This window comes from Myotis yumanensis, unplaced genomic scaffold (genome assembly GCF_028538775.1).
Source record: "Myotis yumanensis isolate MYYU_CA2020_CCGP unplaced genomic scaffold, mMyoYum1.0.hap1 SCAF_22, whole genome shotgun sequence".
Lineage (NCBI taxonomy): Eukaryota > Metazoa > Chordata > Mammalia > Chiroptera > Vespertilionidae > Myotis > Myotis yumanensis.
In genome coordinates, this window is record NW_027223773.1 from 1,126,310 (window position 1) to 1,141,399 (window position 15,090).

Genomic DNA, 15,090 nt, shown 5'->3' on the forward strand with positions numbered 1-15,090 from the left:
GTGACCCGTGTCGGGCGGCGGGAGGGGAGCTCTCTCCCGGGTTCTCACACAAACACACGTCAGTGCCGGCTTCGGAGAGAACGTCAAACTCAGTTAAAGGGACGGACCGCGGCGCCGTGGCTGCGAGGAGCGGATGTAACGATCAGGCCCCTGAGCTGAGCTGGGTCCCGTCTGGCGGCCGCGGGCTGACGGGCTTAGCGATCGGGGCTGTGTTGTTCCGGGCGACGGCGGGCAGGCCCCTCCTCACAGGGACCTCGCTGGCTGCCGGCCGGGCTTCCAGGAACTCCCTCTCCACCAGGATTTTAACAGTGGGCCGGCCGGTGTGGCTCAGTGGTTGAGCGTCGACCTAGGAACCAGGAGGTCAGGGTTCGATTCCCGCTCAGGGCACACGCCCGGGTGGTGGGCTCGATCCCCAGTGGGGGGCGTGCAGGAGGCGGCCGATCCATGATTCTCCCTCATCTTGATGTTTCTTTCTCTCTCTCTCGCTCTCCCTTCCTCTCTGAAATCAATAAAAACATACTTTAAGGAAAAAAACCCATCTATTTTTTTGCAATGTTCAAGACCCTCCAAATAACTTACCCCCGCACCTTGATCCCCAATCTCCTAACCTCCCGTTGGTCTCCTGGTTCTGGGACGAAACCCTCTCATTCACTGTGGACACCACGCCTCTGCACAGGGCTTCTAGCCGACTTGGCTTTTCATTTTTTTAAATCGATTTCAGGGAGGAAGGGAGAGGGAGGGAGAGAGAAACAGCAATGATGAGAGAGAATCATGGACCGGCTGCCTCCTGCACGCCCCCTACTGGGGATCAAGCCTGAGACCCGGGCCTGTGCCCTTGACTGGGAATCGAACTGGGGACCCTTCAGGGCACAGGCCGACGCTCTGTCCACTGAGCTTGGTTTTGACCCGAGAGCCGTGCTGCTGCCGGCCTAGCTCACGCTCTGGATGGGGGCTCGGGCCAGCTCCCCCGTGAGCCAGGAAGGGAACACAGGTGGCCGAGACCCCGCTCGGAGCCGTGGACACGCAGCTTAGCCACCGAGCACCCCTCACGTGGACGAACATGCGAGGAGACTCACATCAATCTACACTAATAAAAGAGAAAGATGTAAATTGACCGTACCTTCACGACGCCCACAGCCAATCAGGAGTGAGTATGCAAATTAACCCAACAAAGATGGCGGGTTAATTTGCATATGCAGGCGCCGAGCAGCCAGGGGCAGGGTGGGATGCTTGTGTTGTTGCCATGGTGATGACGCAGGCATTCTGCACCGCCCCAGCCACTCTGGGCCTCTGGGCAGCGTGGGAAGTCGGAAAGGTGGCTCCGTCAGGAGCCAACGTGGTGCCGGCAGCCAGAGGAAGGAAGGCCCATTCCTGCACGAATCTTCGTGCATCGGGCCTCCAGTAATAAGATAACCCCCTTCGCGCCCACGCACGCCGCCACACGTGTCTCTGGTCTGCGGCTCACCACGGCGGGGGAGCGCGGGCAGGCCGGGACCCCACCCTGTTCCGTCCGCTCGCAAACGCAGGGGCGGTCCAGGCTGCGAAAGGAACCACAGAAATCCGGGTGGAGATTTACAGACATTTAATCGAGTGAATGGTTCTCAGTCCGTCACGACCCTTCTCCGCCCCGGAGGCCCGTGCCTCTACCTTGACGACATGCGACAGTACACACGTTATGTATTTGGTTTCTCCCCGTCTGGGCTCCAGCGTATACAGAGGGGAAACGGAGGGACAATAAATTAGCATCATCATCGTCTACAGTCGAGGAACGAGGATATACAATATAAATAAACCTATTCCAAAGCCAGACACATTTATGGGGGGCGGGGGGGGGGATGGGGGAGAAATGGAGGGACTAGGAGATACTTTTATTTTTATCATCATCTTCTCTTTACAGTTTCTACAAGTGATTGTGCCGCCGATCATCTCAAAAAAATAAAATTAAACAGCATCTCAGCGCGACCCCCGATCTCTGATTTTAGTGTCTCACGACATCGACAGCAACGAAGGGCGGTGGTTCAGAGGAATGACCGATCAGAAACAAGAACGTCGAGGGAAGTACTGCTGGAGCTACGTGGTCTTTATCACGGCTCCCGGCCCCGCCCGTCCCGCCCCCCCCCAACACAGGACCTAAAGAATGTAAACACTATATGTTCTGGGACTTTTCACGCAGTAATACTTTATTGTAAAGGTGATTCGCATCCGCGCAGCGAACCCCTCAGAGTTGCGAGATAAGGCAAGACGCCGGGACCCGTGGCAATTGCGTGCTGGTAACACTGATGGTGATGTCGGGGGGGCGATCGCTCGGCACATCTTCGCCCCCCCGTCTCTCCCCCCCTAATATTTGTTCTGCAAACTTTGGCCCGTGACTCGGAGGGTCAGCAATCCCTCTCTTCGTCTCCCTTTTGGGGAAGATCTCAATCCCTCGAATGGCTTTCCAGCTGCATGTAAAAAAAAAAAAAATATCACGTCTCCATTCGGGGTTCGGCCCATTTATCGGCGCGTCCGGCCTTCCCCGTGAGCGTAGCTTTCGCTGCCCCCGTCTGCCTTCAACGTCCCCCGGCCGCGACGAGGAGGCGCCCCGGGCGGGACGGTGGCGAGTTTAATTTTTAAAAGGGAAGCTCACGCAGATGGACGTGTGCGGACGGGCCTTTGGGCCAGAATTTTTTCTTTTTTTCTTTTTTTTACATGAGACCCGACCGTTGCCGCTGCCCCAGTACCTGTAGCCGCCGTAGGGTCCAGGCGACCTCGGCTTTGACGCTGCGTAGCCACTTCCCTTCCTGGCCATTCGTGCGCCCATCGGCATGGGAGAGAGAGAGCGGATACTGCCTGCTCTTTCTTTCTTTTCTCCTTTTTTGTAACATTGCGAGCACAAGACCAGACAAGCCAGAACGCTCGGGGCATGGCCGGCCGACACGTTCACGGACGGTTCTCACGCGCGGTGGGCAGGTCTCAGGCACGGACGTCTGCGCGTTGTCAGGGTTCGGGGAGCGGCCAGCGGGCGTGGCTGCGTCCTTAGCATAGATTCCTCGATGGATGGATGGATGGATGGATGGATCGCAGGACAGAAGGTGCTGGGTTCTTGCCGGGAAAGGAGGGACTGTCCCAGGTGCAGCCGATCGGCCTTGGGGAGTTGCTGTCTCAGGTGCGCGGGGCCGGCGGAGATGCTGCAGGCTCCCATCACCGCCGGGTGTGCCCCGTGCCCGACGCCGGGCTGCCCCTCGACTGCCTCACCACGGAGATCGGTGTGAATATACGAGAATCGTTCGGTCCGAGGTCGCCCTGCCGCGGGGCCGGCGTCCGACAGGGAGTCCCACCCCGGCCTGACCGCGTCTCCCAGGCCGAGGAGGTCCGGGCTCACAGTTTCCAACATGAGGACCCTGATGCAGCCTCCAGCTGCTGTCTCGTCCGGCACGGGACGGTGGTGCCTTCTCCTAGACGCGGCCCCTTCCCCCCCAGGCTCTCCTGGGTGCGGCATGGAGCAGCCCAGAGCACCTCCCCCTCCTGGTTCCCGTCCGCTCTCCCCTCCCCACACCCGTCTGGCTCCCTCCGTCCGGAAAGTGGGGCGCCCCGGCCGCACCCCCGGCCGCGCTCAGGCCCGCTTGGCGTGCAGCATCTCGATGAGCAGGTTGTTGTAGGGCACGTCCCCGTTCAGGTGCTTGTAGTACAGGTACTCCTCGGCCTGCAGGCTGAGCGCCCGGATCTCCGGCAGCCGCAGCAGCAGCTGGCCGAACTTCTCCGCCTGCTGCGGGTAGTTGCAGACCGTGTAGTCCAGCAGCGCCGCGTGCACCTGCTCCTGCACCCCCTCCACCAGCTGCAGGTTCTCCAGGCTTTTCACGTCTGGATGCAGAGGGAGAGGGAGAGGGAGAGAGAGAAGCACACGGTCAGTGGGGATTCCGTCCTGGTTTGGTGTGTTAATCCTCACCGGAGGGTATTTCTCTTTTCGTTTTTATAGAGAGTGGGAGGGAGGGGGAGAGAGAGAGAGAGAGAGACAGAGAGGAGTATCGATGTGAGAGAAAGACATGGATGGGCTGCCTCCTGCGTGCGCCCCGACTGGGGTGGGGATCCAACCTGCAACCTAGGTACGTCCCCTTGACTGGGAATCGAACCCGCGACCCTTCGATGCGCGGGCCAACGCTCTAACCACTGAGCACACTGGCCAGGGCTCAGTGGTGTTTCATTTCTGTTTTGTGTGTGTGTGTGTTAATCCTCACTCAAGGATTTTTTCTCTCTCCCCATTTTTATAGAGAGTGGAAGGAAGGAGGGGAGGTAGCCTGGAAGTGAGGGAGGGACCGAGGGTGGGGGAGGGAGGGAGAGAGAGAGAGAAACATGGATTGGTTGTCTCCCCCACCCGCCCTGGGCGGGAGGATCCAACCTGCAACCCAGGTATGGGCCTTTGACTGGGACTCGAACCCGTGACCCTTCGGTGCGCGGGCCCACGCTCTAACCACTGAGCACACCGGCCAGGGCTCAGCGCCCGGCGGCGTTCCCCTCCTCACGGTGCGCCCCCCCTCCGCGGCCCGTGTCCCACGAGCCCTGCGCACCCAGCTTCCTGGCAGGGAGGGGATGGGAAAGGGCCCGGGAAGGACGTCTGGTCGAAATCCCGCCCACGCCGCCCGCCCGTTACACACCGCCGGCCCCCAGCAAGGTCACCTCTGTCCCCACCGGACACCAGGGCGAGGGGGGTCATTATACCGCCAGCAAATGGGTCCCCAGTGGTGGGGCCGCTCCGAACCCCGCGACCCGCCCCAGCCTGAACCGCGGCATTGATTCCTGACCCAGGTAAGGTCGGCGGCTGGGTCTGATGGAGTTCATCCCGATCAGGAGTGACAGGGCCCTTGTCCGGGTGACATTTTCTAAAAGACTCTGAAGGCCCCGCCCGCCCGCCCGCCTGAGCTAATGGACCATCTGGCAACTCCAGCGGCCGCCAGGAGCCCGCGCGGCCCGGACGCCCAGAACCCAGGGCTCCCTGGCTGACGATCGCCATCAGGTAGAGGCCGGCCGGGCCCTTCCGCCTGACGGTGGGGCCTGAGGTCGGAGACGTGGCCTGGCGTTTCGTCCTGGGTCACTCGGAGAGAGAGACGGGGGCGCTGGCCGCCCGCTCGGCCTCCCTCCTGGGGACCCCCTGGTTTCTTTCTTTCTTGTTTGTGATTCATCGTTTTAAATATTGTGGAAAGTGTTACCTAGGCCCGTGGTCGGCAAACTGCGGCTCTCGAGCCACATGGAGCTCCTTGGCCCCTTGAGTGTGGCTCTTCCTAAGCCTGAGGAGCACCCTAATTAAGTGAATAACAATGTACCTACTTATAGAGTTTAAGTTTAAAAAATGTGGCTCTCCAAAGAAATTTCAGTCGTCGTACTGTGGATATTTGGCTCTGCTGACTAATGAGTTTGCTGACCACTGACCTAGGCTCTCCGTTTGCCACCATTAACCTCTCCCAGCCCGTTCCCCCTCCCCTCACCCCCCAGGCCCTCAGCACCCCATTGTCTGTCCCCGGGTGATGCCTAAATGCACACAAGTTCATTGGTTGATCTCTACCCTCCCTCCCTCCCTCCCCTCCCTCCCTCCCCTCTGAGGTGCCACAGCCTGTTCTGCTTCCTCATCTCTCTTCCCTCTGTTTCACGACAGGGGGGGGTGGGGAACCTTTGTGTCTCTCTGCCCCGGGCCCTTGGGATCTTGATGACATCATTCGCCGGCCGCCCACAATCACCCACTTGAACACGAGCCTGCTCTGTGGGGTCAGGCATTTCACGAACTCGCCCCGGATGCCGTGGCAGGGCCAGGCCAGAAGGTGTCGGGGGGCCTTCTCCGATACGGCCCGCGGGCCCGAGGTTCCCCACCCGCCAGGCACCCGCGGCCCGAGGGGCCTTTATAAATAAATATTGATTGATGGGGAGACAGGGTCAAGAAAAAGACAGCCGGGCCCTCGCTGGTGTGGCTCAGTGGCTAGAGCGTCGGCCCGCGGACGGAAGGGTCCCGGGTTCGATTCCGGTCAAGGGCACGCGCCCGGGTGGCGGGCTCCCTCCACCCCCAGTGGGGCGCGTGCTCCCCTGAAATGCGGGTGACGCTTACATGGCGACACACCTTACACACGCGCGCTCACCAGCCCGGCGCTGCCCACTCGGGGCTGCGGTCTGCACGCAGGCGCCCTCCTCCACGTCCTCTCCCCGCGGCCTTTAAATTTTGATGACTGGCCAGGCCTCCGAGTAGCCGCCTCTCATCTGTTCTCCCGGATGCACTCGGGGACTAATTACCGGCTCTTCCTCGAAGCCGCCTCGCGCTGAGCTCGCAGGGGGTGCGCGGGGCCTCCACCCTCCTCGCCAGGCCCCCCCTCAGGTCTCCCCGCATACATTACGGCCCCGCTCCCGGGCGCAGGGGGCGTCGGGCTGGGTCCGAGGATGCAGACAGACGCTGGCTGCCGCCGCCCGGGCACCTGCCACCCGGGCACGGCCGGTGAACCCTCCGGGTCAGCACGCTTTTCGGTGGCGGGTCCTTTGCTGAGCAAGGGGTGGGGGTGGGGGCGGGGGAGGGGGAGGCCCCGTGGGGTGCCCTGCTTCTGCTGAGAAGATGGTTATCTTTGTTAATTTTCTACACGTGCGAGGGCGGGGGGGGGGGGGGAAGGGGGGGTGGGGAAGGATATAAAATCTCATCTGGCCCTTTAAAAGATCTGAACGGGCCCTGGCTGGTGTGGCTCAGTGGATAGAGTATCAGCCTGTGGACTGAAGGGTCCCGGGTTCGATTCCCGGTCAGGGCACATGCCCGGGTTGTGGGCTCGATCCCCAGTTTCGGGTGTGCAGGAGGCAGCTGATGCAATTTTCTCTCATCACTGATGTTTCTATCTCCCTCTCCCTTCCTCTCTGAAATCATGGAGCACGCGGTGCATCCGAGACCTGCGAGGAAACAGCTGGAAATCCAGGTCCAGACATCAGCAGCGGCCCAGCGGGGGCGGCGGCTCAGACCCGGTCCCGGGCCACACGCAGACGGTGGTGGGAACTCCAGGGCCTGGCGGGGACCCCAGGGAGTGGCCGGACGGCGGGACGAGCGGGGAGAAGAGGAGGTACAGCTACCCCGCGTGGGGACGGTCCGAGCCAGCTCCCCTGCGCTGGCGCTCGGCGGGCACACGTGTTTTACCAGCCTCTCCCCACCCGAGGACAGAGAAACCGCCCGGAAACGCACCAAGAATCCAGGGCTGGGGACCGGTGGAGCCTTTCGAGCCGGAACAGCCCCGATGTGACGATCAAAGCCCCCCGTCCCCAGAACACACAGGTCCCCCGGCACCAGGCGGCCCTCCCTCGGAGGAAGGGGCGTCCGCCGTCCCCGTGGTCACATCCACGCGGGTCCAGTCCCGCGTGGGCACCGATCGCCGTGCGGACCCTCGCGTGGCGCGGTCCTCGCCAGGTTTGCTGCTTCTCTGGCCGGAGCATGAGGGTCAGCCCGCGCAGGGGGCGCCGCCCGGACCGGACCGTGAATAAAGCTGCGTTAGCATATGAAAGAGAATTAAACAGGCGGACCCACGTGGGGATCCATTAAGCCAAGAGTTCAGTCCGGCTGCCGGGCGAGCGGCCTGCTTTGCCTCGGGACAAATCGGCGGCCCGGCCGGTGGAAAGGCGAAAAGCCCCGCAGGTGCGATGAAATTTACAAGAGAGGCCGCGGCCGACGGCGCCGGTTAAAAACGCCGGCTCAAAGGCTTCTCAGCGTCGTTGGCAGGAGCCGGTGTTTGCATTTAATTACCGGGTTTCCAACTTGTGTGAACCCGGATCGGATGTTAGCCCGGCCGATCCGAATGTTACAGGGTGACTGGCCCTGAACCGAGGCCGGCCGTTTGCCGGAGCCGCTGGCTTCAAGCAGGAGCCTAAAGAGACGTCTTTCTGCGGCCGGTTGGCCATTTCAGAACTTAGGGAATGTAACGGTCAGTTCGTTAGGAAGAAACATCTAAAAAATAAAGAATATTACAGTGTGTGTGTGTGTGTGAGACTGTGTGTGTGTGTGAGTGTATATGTGTGTGTGCGAGAATGTATGTGAGTCTGTATATGTGTGTGACTGTGTATGTGTGAGTGTGTGCACGTGTGAGTGTGTGTGAGAGTGTATGTCTGTGTGTGTGTGTGCGTGTGTGTATGTGTGTGTGAGAATGTATGTGAGTCTGTTTATGTGTGTGACTGTGTGTGAGTGTGTATGTGTGTGAGTGTGAGTGCACATGTGAGTGTGAGTGTATATGTGCGTGTGCGTGTGTGTATGTGTGTGAGTGAGTGTGTGTGTGTGAGTGTATGTCTGTGTGTGTGAGTGTGTGCGTGCGTGTGTGTGTGTGTGAGACTGTGTATGAGTATATATGTGTGTGTGAGAGTGTGTGTGACTGTGTGTGAGTGTGTATGTGCGTGTGCAAGAGTGTGAGAATGTATGTGAGTCTGTATATGTGTGTGAGAGTGTGTGTGACTGTGTATATGTGTGTGTGTGAGTGCACGTGTGAGTGTGAGTGTATGTGTGTGTGTGCGTGTGTGTGTGAGTGTGTGTGAGAGTGTATGTCTGTGTGTGTGAGTGTGTATGTATGTGTGTGTGTGTATATATGTGTGTGTGAGAATGTATGTGAGTCTGTATATGTGTGTGAGAGTGTGTGAATGTGTGTGAGTGTGTATGTGTGACTGTGAGTGTGTATGTGTGAGTGTGTGTGAGTGTGAGTGTGTGGCGGAGCACCCAGGACTGCGTGCGGGATGCCACGGGCCTGCAGCCTTCCTACTGCCTTTCTCTAAGAGAACAGAAAGGCGACGTTTGAGAGTACCAAGGCGCGATTAGCAGACGAGGTCGGAGATTCGCACGGTTGAGCTGAAGCAGGTCTCGGCGTTACCGTGTTTGCCCGGGAGAGGGGCGCCCCAGGCCCCGGCACCCACGCGATCGACGCTGCCTGGTCCTCGTCGAGCATCTGGGAGAAACCCCGTCCTTTAACCGTCACGGTCGTCCGGGGCCACCGTGGAGGCTCAGGGCCCGGAGCAGCTGCTTCGTCCCCACCGACGGCTGCCTTCACCTCGTTTTTCGAACCAGGACCTCCTGGTTCATAGGTCGATGCCCAACCACTGAGCCACCCTGGCCGGGCTCCCAACCCCTTTTAATTGTACCTCCCTGTGCCCGCCCCATGGCTTTAGGGAAAGCGTGGGGCTGAGGTCCCCGAAATTGCATTTCTTTACGTCCACGGGGGTTCGGCTTTGGGCTGCCCCGCGGGCTGGTTCCCAATTAGCCAGGTGTGTTGTACGTCACAGGTTCTGGTCCCACTTGTGGGCTCCATCCCCGGTGAGGGGCGTGCAGGAGGCAGCCGATCAGTGATTCTCTCTCATCATGGATGTTTCTCTCTCACCCCCTCTCCCTTCCTCTCTCTCCAAAAATCAATAAATATACATATAGATTATAAGTCACGTATTTTTTTTTAGAAAAGAGTGACATTTGCCTGCACTTCTTATTCCATCGTTTCCCTTAGCTCAGTGGTTCTCAACCTTGGCTGCACATTAGAATCACCTGGGAATCTTTTTAAAATCCTGATTTCTGGGCCCCGTCCTCCGGAAATTCTGTTTCTCTGTGATGGGGTGGGGCCACCACATGAGTAACAGAAACAGAATTTCCGGAGGAGGAGGCCCAGAAATCAGGACTTTGAAAAGATTCCCAGGTGATTCTAACGTGCGGCCAAGGTTGAGAACCACTGCCTTCGCGCCTCTCGGTTCTGCTCCGTAAGATCAGAGGTTGGAAGGAAGGGGGAAGTCGCCGAGCTGGCTAACGCCGACTCCGAGCTGTTCGGATTGTGAAAAGGGGAAGGTCTTCGGAGTCAAGAAACACGGGAAGGAGTCCGATCACCCGACAGGATCGTTACAGCCAGACGCGGGCCGGCGGCGTTTGCATAACTGAAATTAATAATTCATCCCCCGGCCCAGGGGTAGGTTTTTTTATGCGAAAGACAGAAAATCCATAGTCCCAATTTGTTTGGTTTTTTTTTTTTTAACCACGTGGCAGAGAAAACCAACAGGTCAGGTTTGTTGAGAAGAAACATGTCGCAAAGGAAGCTGGCCCTTCACGGGTGCTGTCAGCGGGGGTCCCGGCGGTGCCGGAACACCGCCCGTCCGGCCGTATCCGCTTCACAAAATGCGACGCTCGGTTTCCAGCCCCGTGTGGGGAGGGGCCTGAGGATGGGGGGACCCGTACCATCCACACCCACGTGTGAATTCCCAGCGGGGCCAGGCCTCTGCTGTGGCAGACAGCACCGTGGCCAACGCCGGTGATTCGGGGAGTAGGGTCCGAGCGTTCGCACAGCTGGGAAACGAGGCGGGTGATTTTAGACCTGTGGACCCGGCGCGGGCCTCATGGCCTCACTAGCTGGTCTCACTCCCAGTTCCCTCTTTTAAAAAAAAAACAAAAAACATTTTTATTGATTTGGGATAGGAAGGAAGAGGGAGAGAGAGAGAGAGAGAGAGAGACAGACATCAATGATGAGCGAGAACCATGGATCGGCTGCCGCCTGCACGCCCCCTACCCGGGCCTGTGCCCTGACCGGGAATCGAACCGTGACCTCCTGGTTCATAGGTCAGGGCTCAACCACTGAGCCACACGGGCCGGGCTGTGTTGGATTTTCTACGATCTCTCTCTCTCTCTCTCTCTTTCTCTCTCCTCCCTCCCTCTCTCTCCCTCCCTCCTGTCTGTCTGCTCATTCTCCCGCTCTCTCAGCTCCTGCGTAACACCCGCTCTTTCGTGGAACCTATTTTTAAAGCACACGGACCCCCTCCCTCAGGTGCGGATGCCTGACCGGCGGCCTCCCTGGCGGGGAGCCAGGTGGCGCTGGTGGCAAGTTCGCTGTCATCTGGATTTCCCCGTCACATTCACGGGACGTGCGGGGCTGGGGGGGGGCGGGGCGGCGTGGAAAGCCCCTCCCGGGTGTAATATCCTGCTCCCGGCTGGGCGGCCGGAGCTCGGGGCTGGGCGGCGGGGACACGGGGACATGGGGACCTTCGGATCAAAGGCTCTCCCGCTGCTGGGGGCGAGGGGTCCTCTCTCATGGGAAGGTTTCTTCTTAACCAGAGGGACCGTGGGTGGCAAGGCTGCACCCTGGCTGCCAGACGATGGGTTTATTACAAAGGGCAGAGCGTGACCTAGCGGGAAGGGTCAGCGTCCATCACAGAGGTTCTGTTAGCTGCACCCACATGCTAATTGCCTGGCCGTCCCGTGACCCTCAGGTCCCCACGACTAGTGGGACAGCCCCATCTGAAGGAGGTTAAAATGTAAAAAAAATAAAATAAATAGAATGAAAAGCCCTGGCAGGTGTGGCTCAGTGGATAGAGCGTCAGCCTGCAGACCAAAGGGTCCCGGGTTCGATTCCAGTCAAGGGCACGGACCTCGGTTGCAGGCTCCTCCCGGGCCCTGGCCCTGGTCGGGGCGGGTGCAGGAGGCAACCCATTGATGTGTTTCTGTCACATCGATGTTTCTCTCTGTCTCTCCCTCTCTCTTCCCCTCTCTCTAAAAACCAATGGGATAATATCCTCAGGTGAGGATGAACAAAAAATACATAAACAAAATAAATAAAGAAAACAAAAAAATTAAAATAAATACTGTGCGTCAATAATGAGCAAAATGGCAACCAGGAAACTAGCAAAAAAAAAAAAATCAGTGGAAGTTAAGATCACAATTAGCGATTGGATTATATGAATTATTATTATTTTAAATATATTTTTATTGAGTTCAGAGAGGAAGGGAGAGGGAGAGATAGAAACATCAGTGATGAGAGAGAATCATGGCCCGGCTGCCTCCTGCACGCCCCACACTGGGGATCGAGCCCGCAACCTGAGCATGTGCCCTGACCGGGACTCGAACCCGGACCCTTCAGTCCGAGGCTCTAACCACTGAGCAAACCAGCCAGGGACCCCTCAGCATTTTTAAATGGTGTTTGGGGAGGCGGATCTGCTGAAGGTTTCTGTGCGTTTGCTGTTGGTTGATTGTTGCTCCAGAAGAGTATCTGAGACTCTCCCGTGAACGCCAAAGGGTTAGCCCGGGTCCGGCCTCCATGTCTTGCCAAAGGCATCATCTCTACAGATAATTCCTATCGCCGGGCTTGGCGTTGGATCCTAATCGTGAAATGGGACAACCCTTCGCGCAGATCGTGCCTGTGGGCGAGGGGCGCGTGCGCGCTTGGCCGCATCTCCCCGCACGTGCGCGCTGAAGGGTCTCCTGGGGAAATCGCTTCCCGCGCACAGACGGGGGCTGGGATGGTGCAGACCTCCCGCGGCCCGACCAGCCCCGCGGGCACCCAGAGCACACGGCACCGGCCCCGCGGGCACCCAGCGCACACGGCACCGGCCCCGCGGGCACCCAGCGCACACGGCACCGGCCCCGCGGGCACCCAGCGCACACGGCACCGGCCCCGCGGGCACCCAGCGCACACGGCACCGGCCCCCCGGGCACCCAGCGCACACGGCACCGGCCCCGCGGGCACCCAGCGCACACGGCACCGGCCCCCGGGCACCCAGCGCACACGGCACCGGCCCCCCGGGCACCCAGCGCACACGGCACCGGCCCCGCGGGCACCCAGCGCACACGGCACCGGCCCCCCGGGCACCCAGCGCACACGGCACCGGCCCCCCGGGCACCCAGCGCACACGGCTCCCGGCCCCGCGGGCACCCAGCGCACAAGGCACCCGGCCCCGCGGGCACCCAGCGCACACGGCACCCAGGCCGGCGGGCACCCAGCGCACACGGCACCGGCCCCCCGGGCACCCAGCGCACACGGCACCGGCCCCGCATTCTCGTTTCCATGACAATTGGTGGCTAAGACGCGCCCCCCCCCCCCCCCCCCCCCCCAGGCCAGGCACTTGTTGCTTTAAAACCGCCTCTGTCTTCTGTGCTGGGAAAGGGAATTGGACTTCGCGCCTCCGTATGTCCAGGCGCCGAACCCCAAGGTTGAGACGTTGGCACCCGGAGACCCTTCTCGGGGTTCCCGGGGCCTTGGCTCGGCTGCGTGCTGCGCCCTCGGCCACGGCACCGTTCGCTTTCAGGCGGTGGCCTCCTGCGCGTCGCCACCCGAGTGAACATTAACGGGCACCCCGCCCCCCGCCCGGTGGCCTTGAGGGGCCAGTTGCAGAAGCGAACGCGTCCGCGCGGCCACGGCTGCTTTCCTTCTGCAAAGGGATGGCGCCGCCCCGTCCGAGGAGGCCCCAGGCTCTCCCTTCCCCACGGCCGATGGGGTTGGTGCCACCGTTTGTGGTCTGGTCCCGAGAAACCCGGCCCTGGTGCCCCGCATCGCGGGCGCGCATCTCACCGGCGCGTGTGCGTAACGCTCCAGCCTGTGCGCGCGCGCGCGCGGGGCTCCCCACGGGCGGGCGGGCGGGCGTCTCAGGGAAGAAAGCGCGCTATTGATTTTCCTGTAGCTGCTTGTAACCATTAGAGTTGCTACATCAATGGACAAGGAAAGCACAATGTTTCACGGGAGGCAGGAAATCGGAGGCTCCTGACGCCGGGCGGTAAATTACGGCGCCATCGGAGGAACGGGGGCGGGGGGTTCCCTCAGAGCCGGTCCTGGCTTTGCCCGATGCGTCCTAACAGAAGGGCGCACGGGTGGCGAGAAAACGTGTCACCCTCTGAAGGGGGTGGGGGTGACATCAGCAGTTCCCTCGCCCTCCTCTTTCTTTTCCAAAAAATATATTTTTTATTGATTCCAGAGAGGAAGGGAGAGGGAGGGGGAGAGATAGAAACATCCATGATGAGAGAGAATCATGGACCGGCTGCCTCCTGCACGCCCCCTCCTGGGGATGGAGCCCGCAACCCGGGCCTGTGCCCTTGACCCGGCAGGAATCGAACCCGGGACCCTTCAGCCCTGAGCCCAACCAGCTAGGGCTCCTCATTGATATTTCCATCTCTCTCTCCCTCTCCCTTGCTCTCTGGGCTCAATAGAAATATACTTAAAAACACACAAAAAGAACGTTCCCTTCGCATTGTTAATTACAGTCGGTGGACGGTGGGCCCATTAAATAATCAACTGCATTGGGGTCAGCGGACACGGTGACCCGGCCGCTGGGTGCGTGGAGATGTTTTGCCTCCAGGCGGCCTGGCTTCGGGGAGATAAGAACCTGCCTTCGCAGCTACTTCTTGGGAAGAGGAAGTGCCTTGAAGTTATAATTAGAAGCGATACTGTTACAGTATCCAGGCCCCGGCCCGTGGATGTGGGTCAGGCTGGACGAGGGCCAGCACGTGTGGTTAGGCCATTTGTCCCACAGCCCCCGGGGGGGCCGTCGAGAAGAACAATACCCTTTTGTAAAAAAAAAAAACAAAAAGTTTCTTTTTTTCTGGAAAGAAACTGCTGATCATTTGAACTCTATCCTGACTTTGAGTATCAGGGATACACTGAGGATTTTAGGATGAAACTTGGTATTTCGGTGTCCGGAGAAGTACTTAAAAACGCACAGGAATTCGTCGTTTAAGCTCCATTTCCTACCGTCGTGCTCAACTCAGTGCAGTCCCTGTAGTTTCTAGCCATTTAGGGAGGGGAGATTCTGCTAATTTTATTATTATATTCAGGCCCCCCCCCCCAAAAAAAAAAGCAGATACAGACAGGAAGGGAGAGGGAGAGAGAGAAGCATCAATGATGAGAGAGAATCATGGATCGGCTGCCTCCTGCACGCCCTGCACTGGGGATCGAGCCTGCATCCCGGGCCTGTGCCCTGACCGGGAATCGAACCCTGACCTCCTGGTTCCTCGGTCGAGGCTCAACCACTGAGCCACACCAGCCGGGTGGGTCAGAGTTTTAAAGACCTGTAATGTGATGCTAACGGAAAAAAAAACCTGGGTCTTACCAGAAAGTCTCCCATAAATGGTAGTAAGACGAATAGAAGAACTGTGTTCTCTTAGGACCAACAAGCAGAGAGAAAGGCCTAATTCAGAGAGGCTGCGGGCGCTGAGAGAGCGCTGCCCGAGACGCAGCGCGGGTGGCACGCACGCAGGGCGCCGTCCGTCCCCTCCAGACGAGGCCCAGTCGGCCGATGTGAGGTCAGCTTGTCACTCAGGTCACCCCGACCTGCACGGACGGCCCGGAGCTCGCTGTGCCCCCGGGGGAGCCGGCGAGCCCAGGTGTGTGT

At 59.6% G+C, this 15,090-nt stretch overlaps 1 protein-coding gene and 1 non-coding gene across 5 annotated transcripts in view; one reads left to right on the forward strand and one right to left on the reverse strand.

Annotated features, from left to right (window-relative positions):
• Window positions 1-3,533: 3,533 nt before the first annotated feature.
• Window positions 3,534-15,090, reverse strand: part of NR5A2 (nuclear receptor subfamily 5 group A member 2) — a 58,589-nt gene continuing 47,032 nt past the window's right edge. For all 4 annotated transcript variants that reach the window (XM_070401298.1, XM_070401301.1, XM_070401300.1 and 1 more), the window contains one exon: window positions 3,534-3,840. In XM_070401298.1, the coding sequence (XP_070257399.1) occupies window positions 3,593-3,840 (248 nt within the window). In that variant the 3' untranslated portion in view covers window positions 3,534-3,592. The remainder of the gene's footprint in view (window positions 3,841-15,090) is intronic.
• LOC138999396 (small nucleolar RNA SNORA2/SNORA34 family) lies at window positions 7,796-7,932 on the forward strand. The gene has a single exon (XR_011469386.1). It is a non-coding gene; the product is annotated as a small nucleolar RNA SNORA2/SNORA34 family (small nucleolar RNA).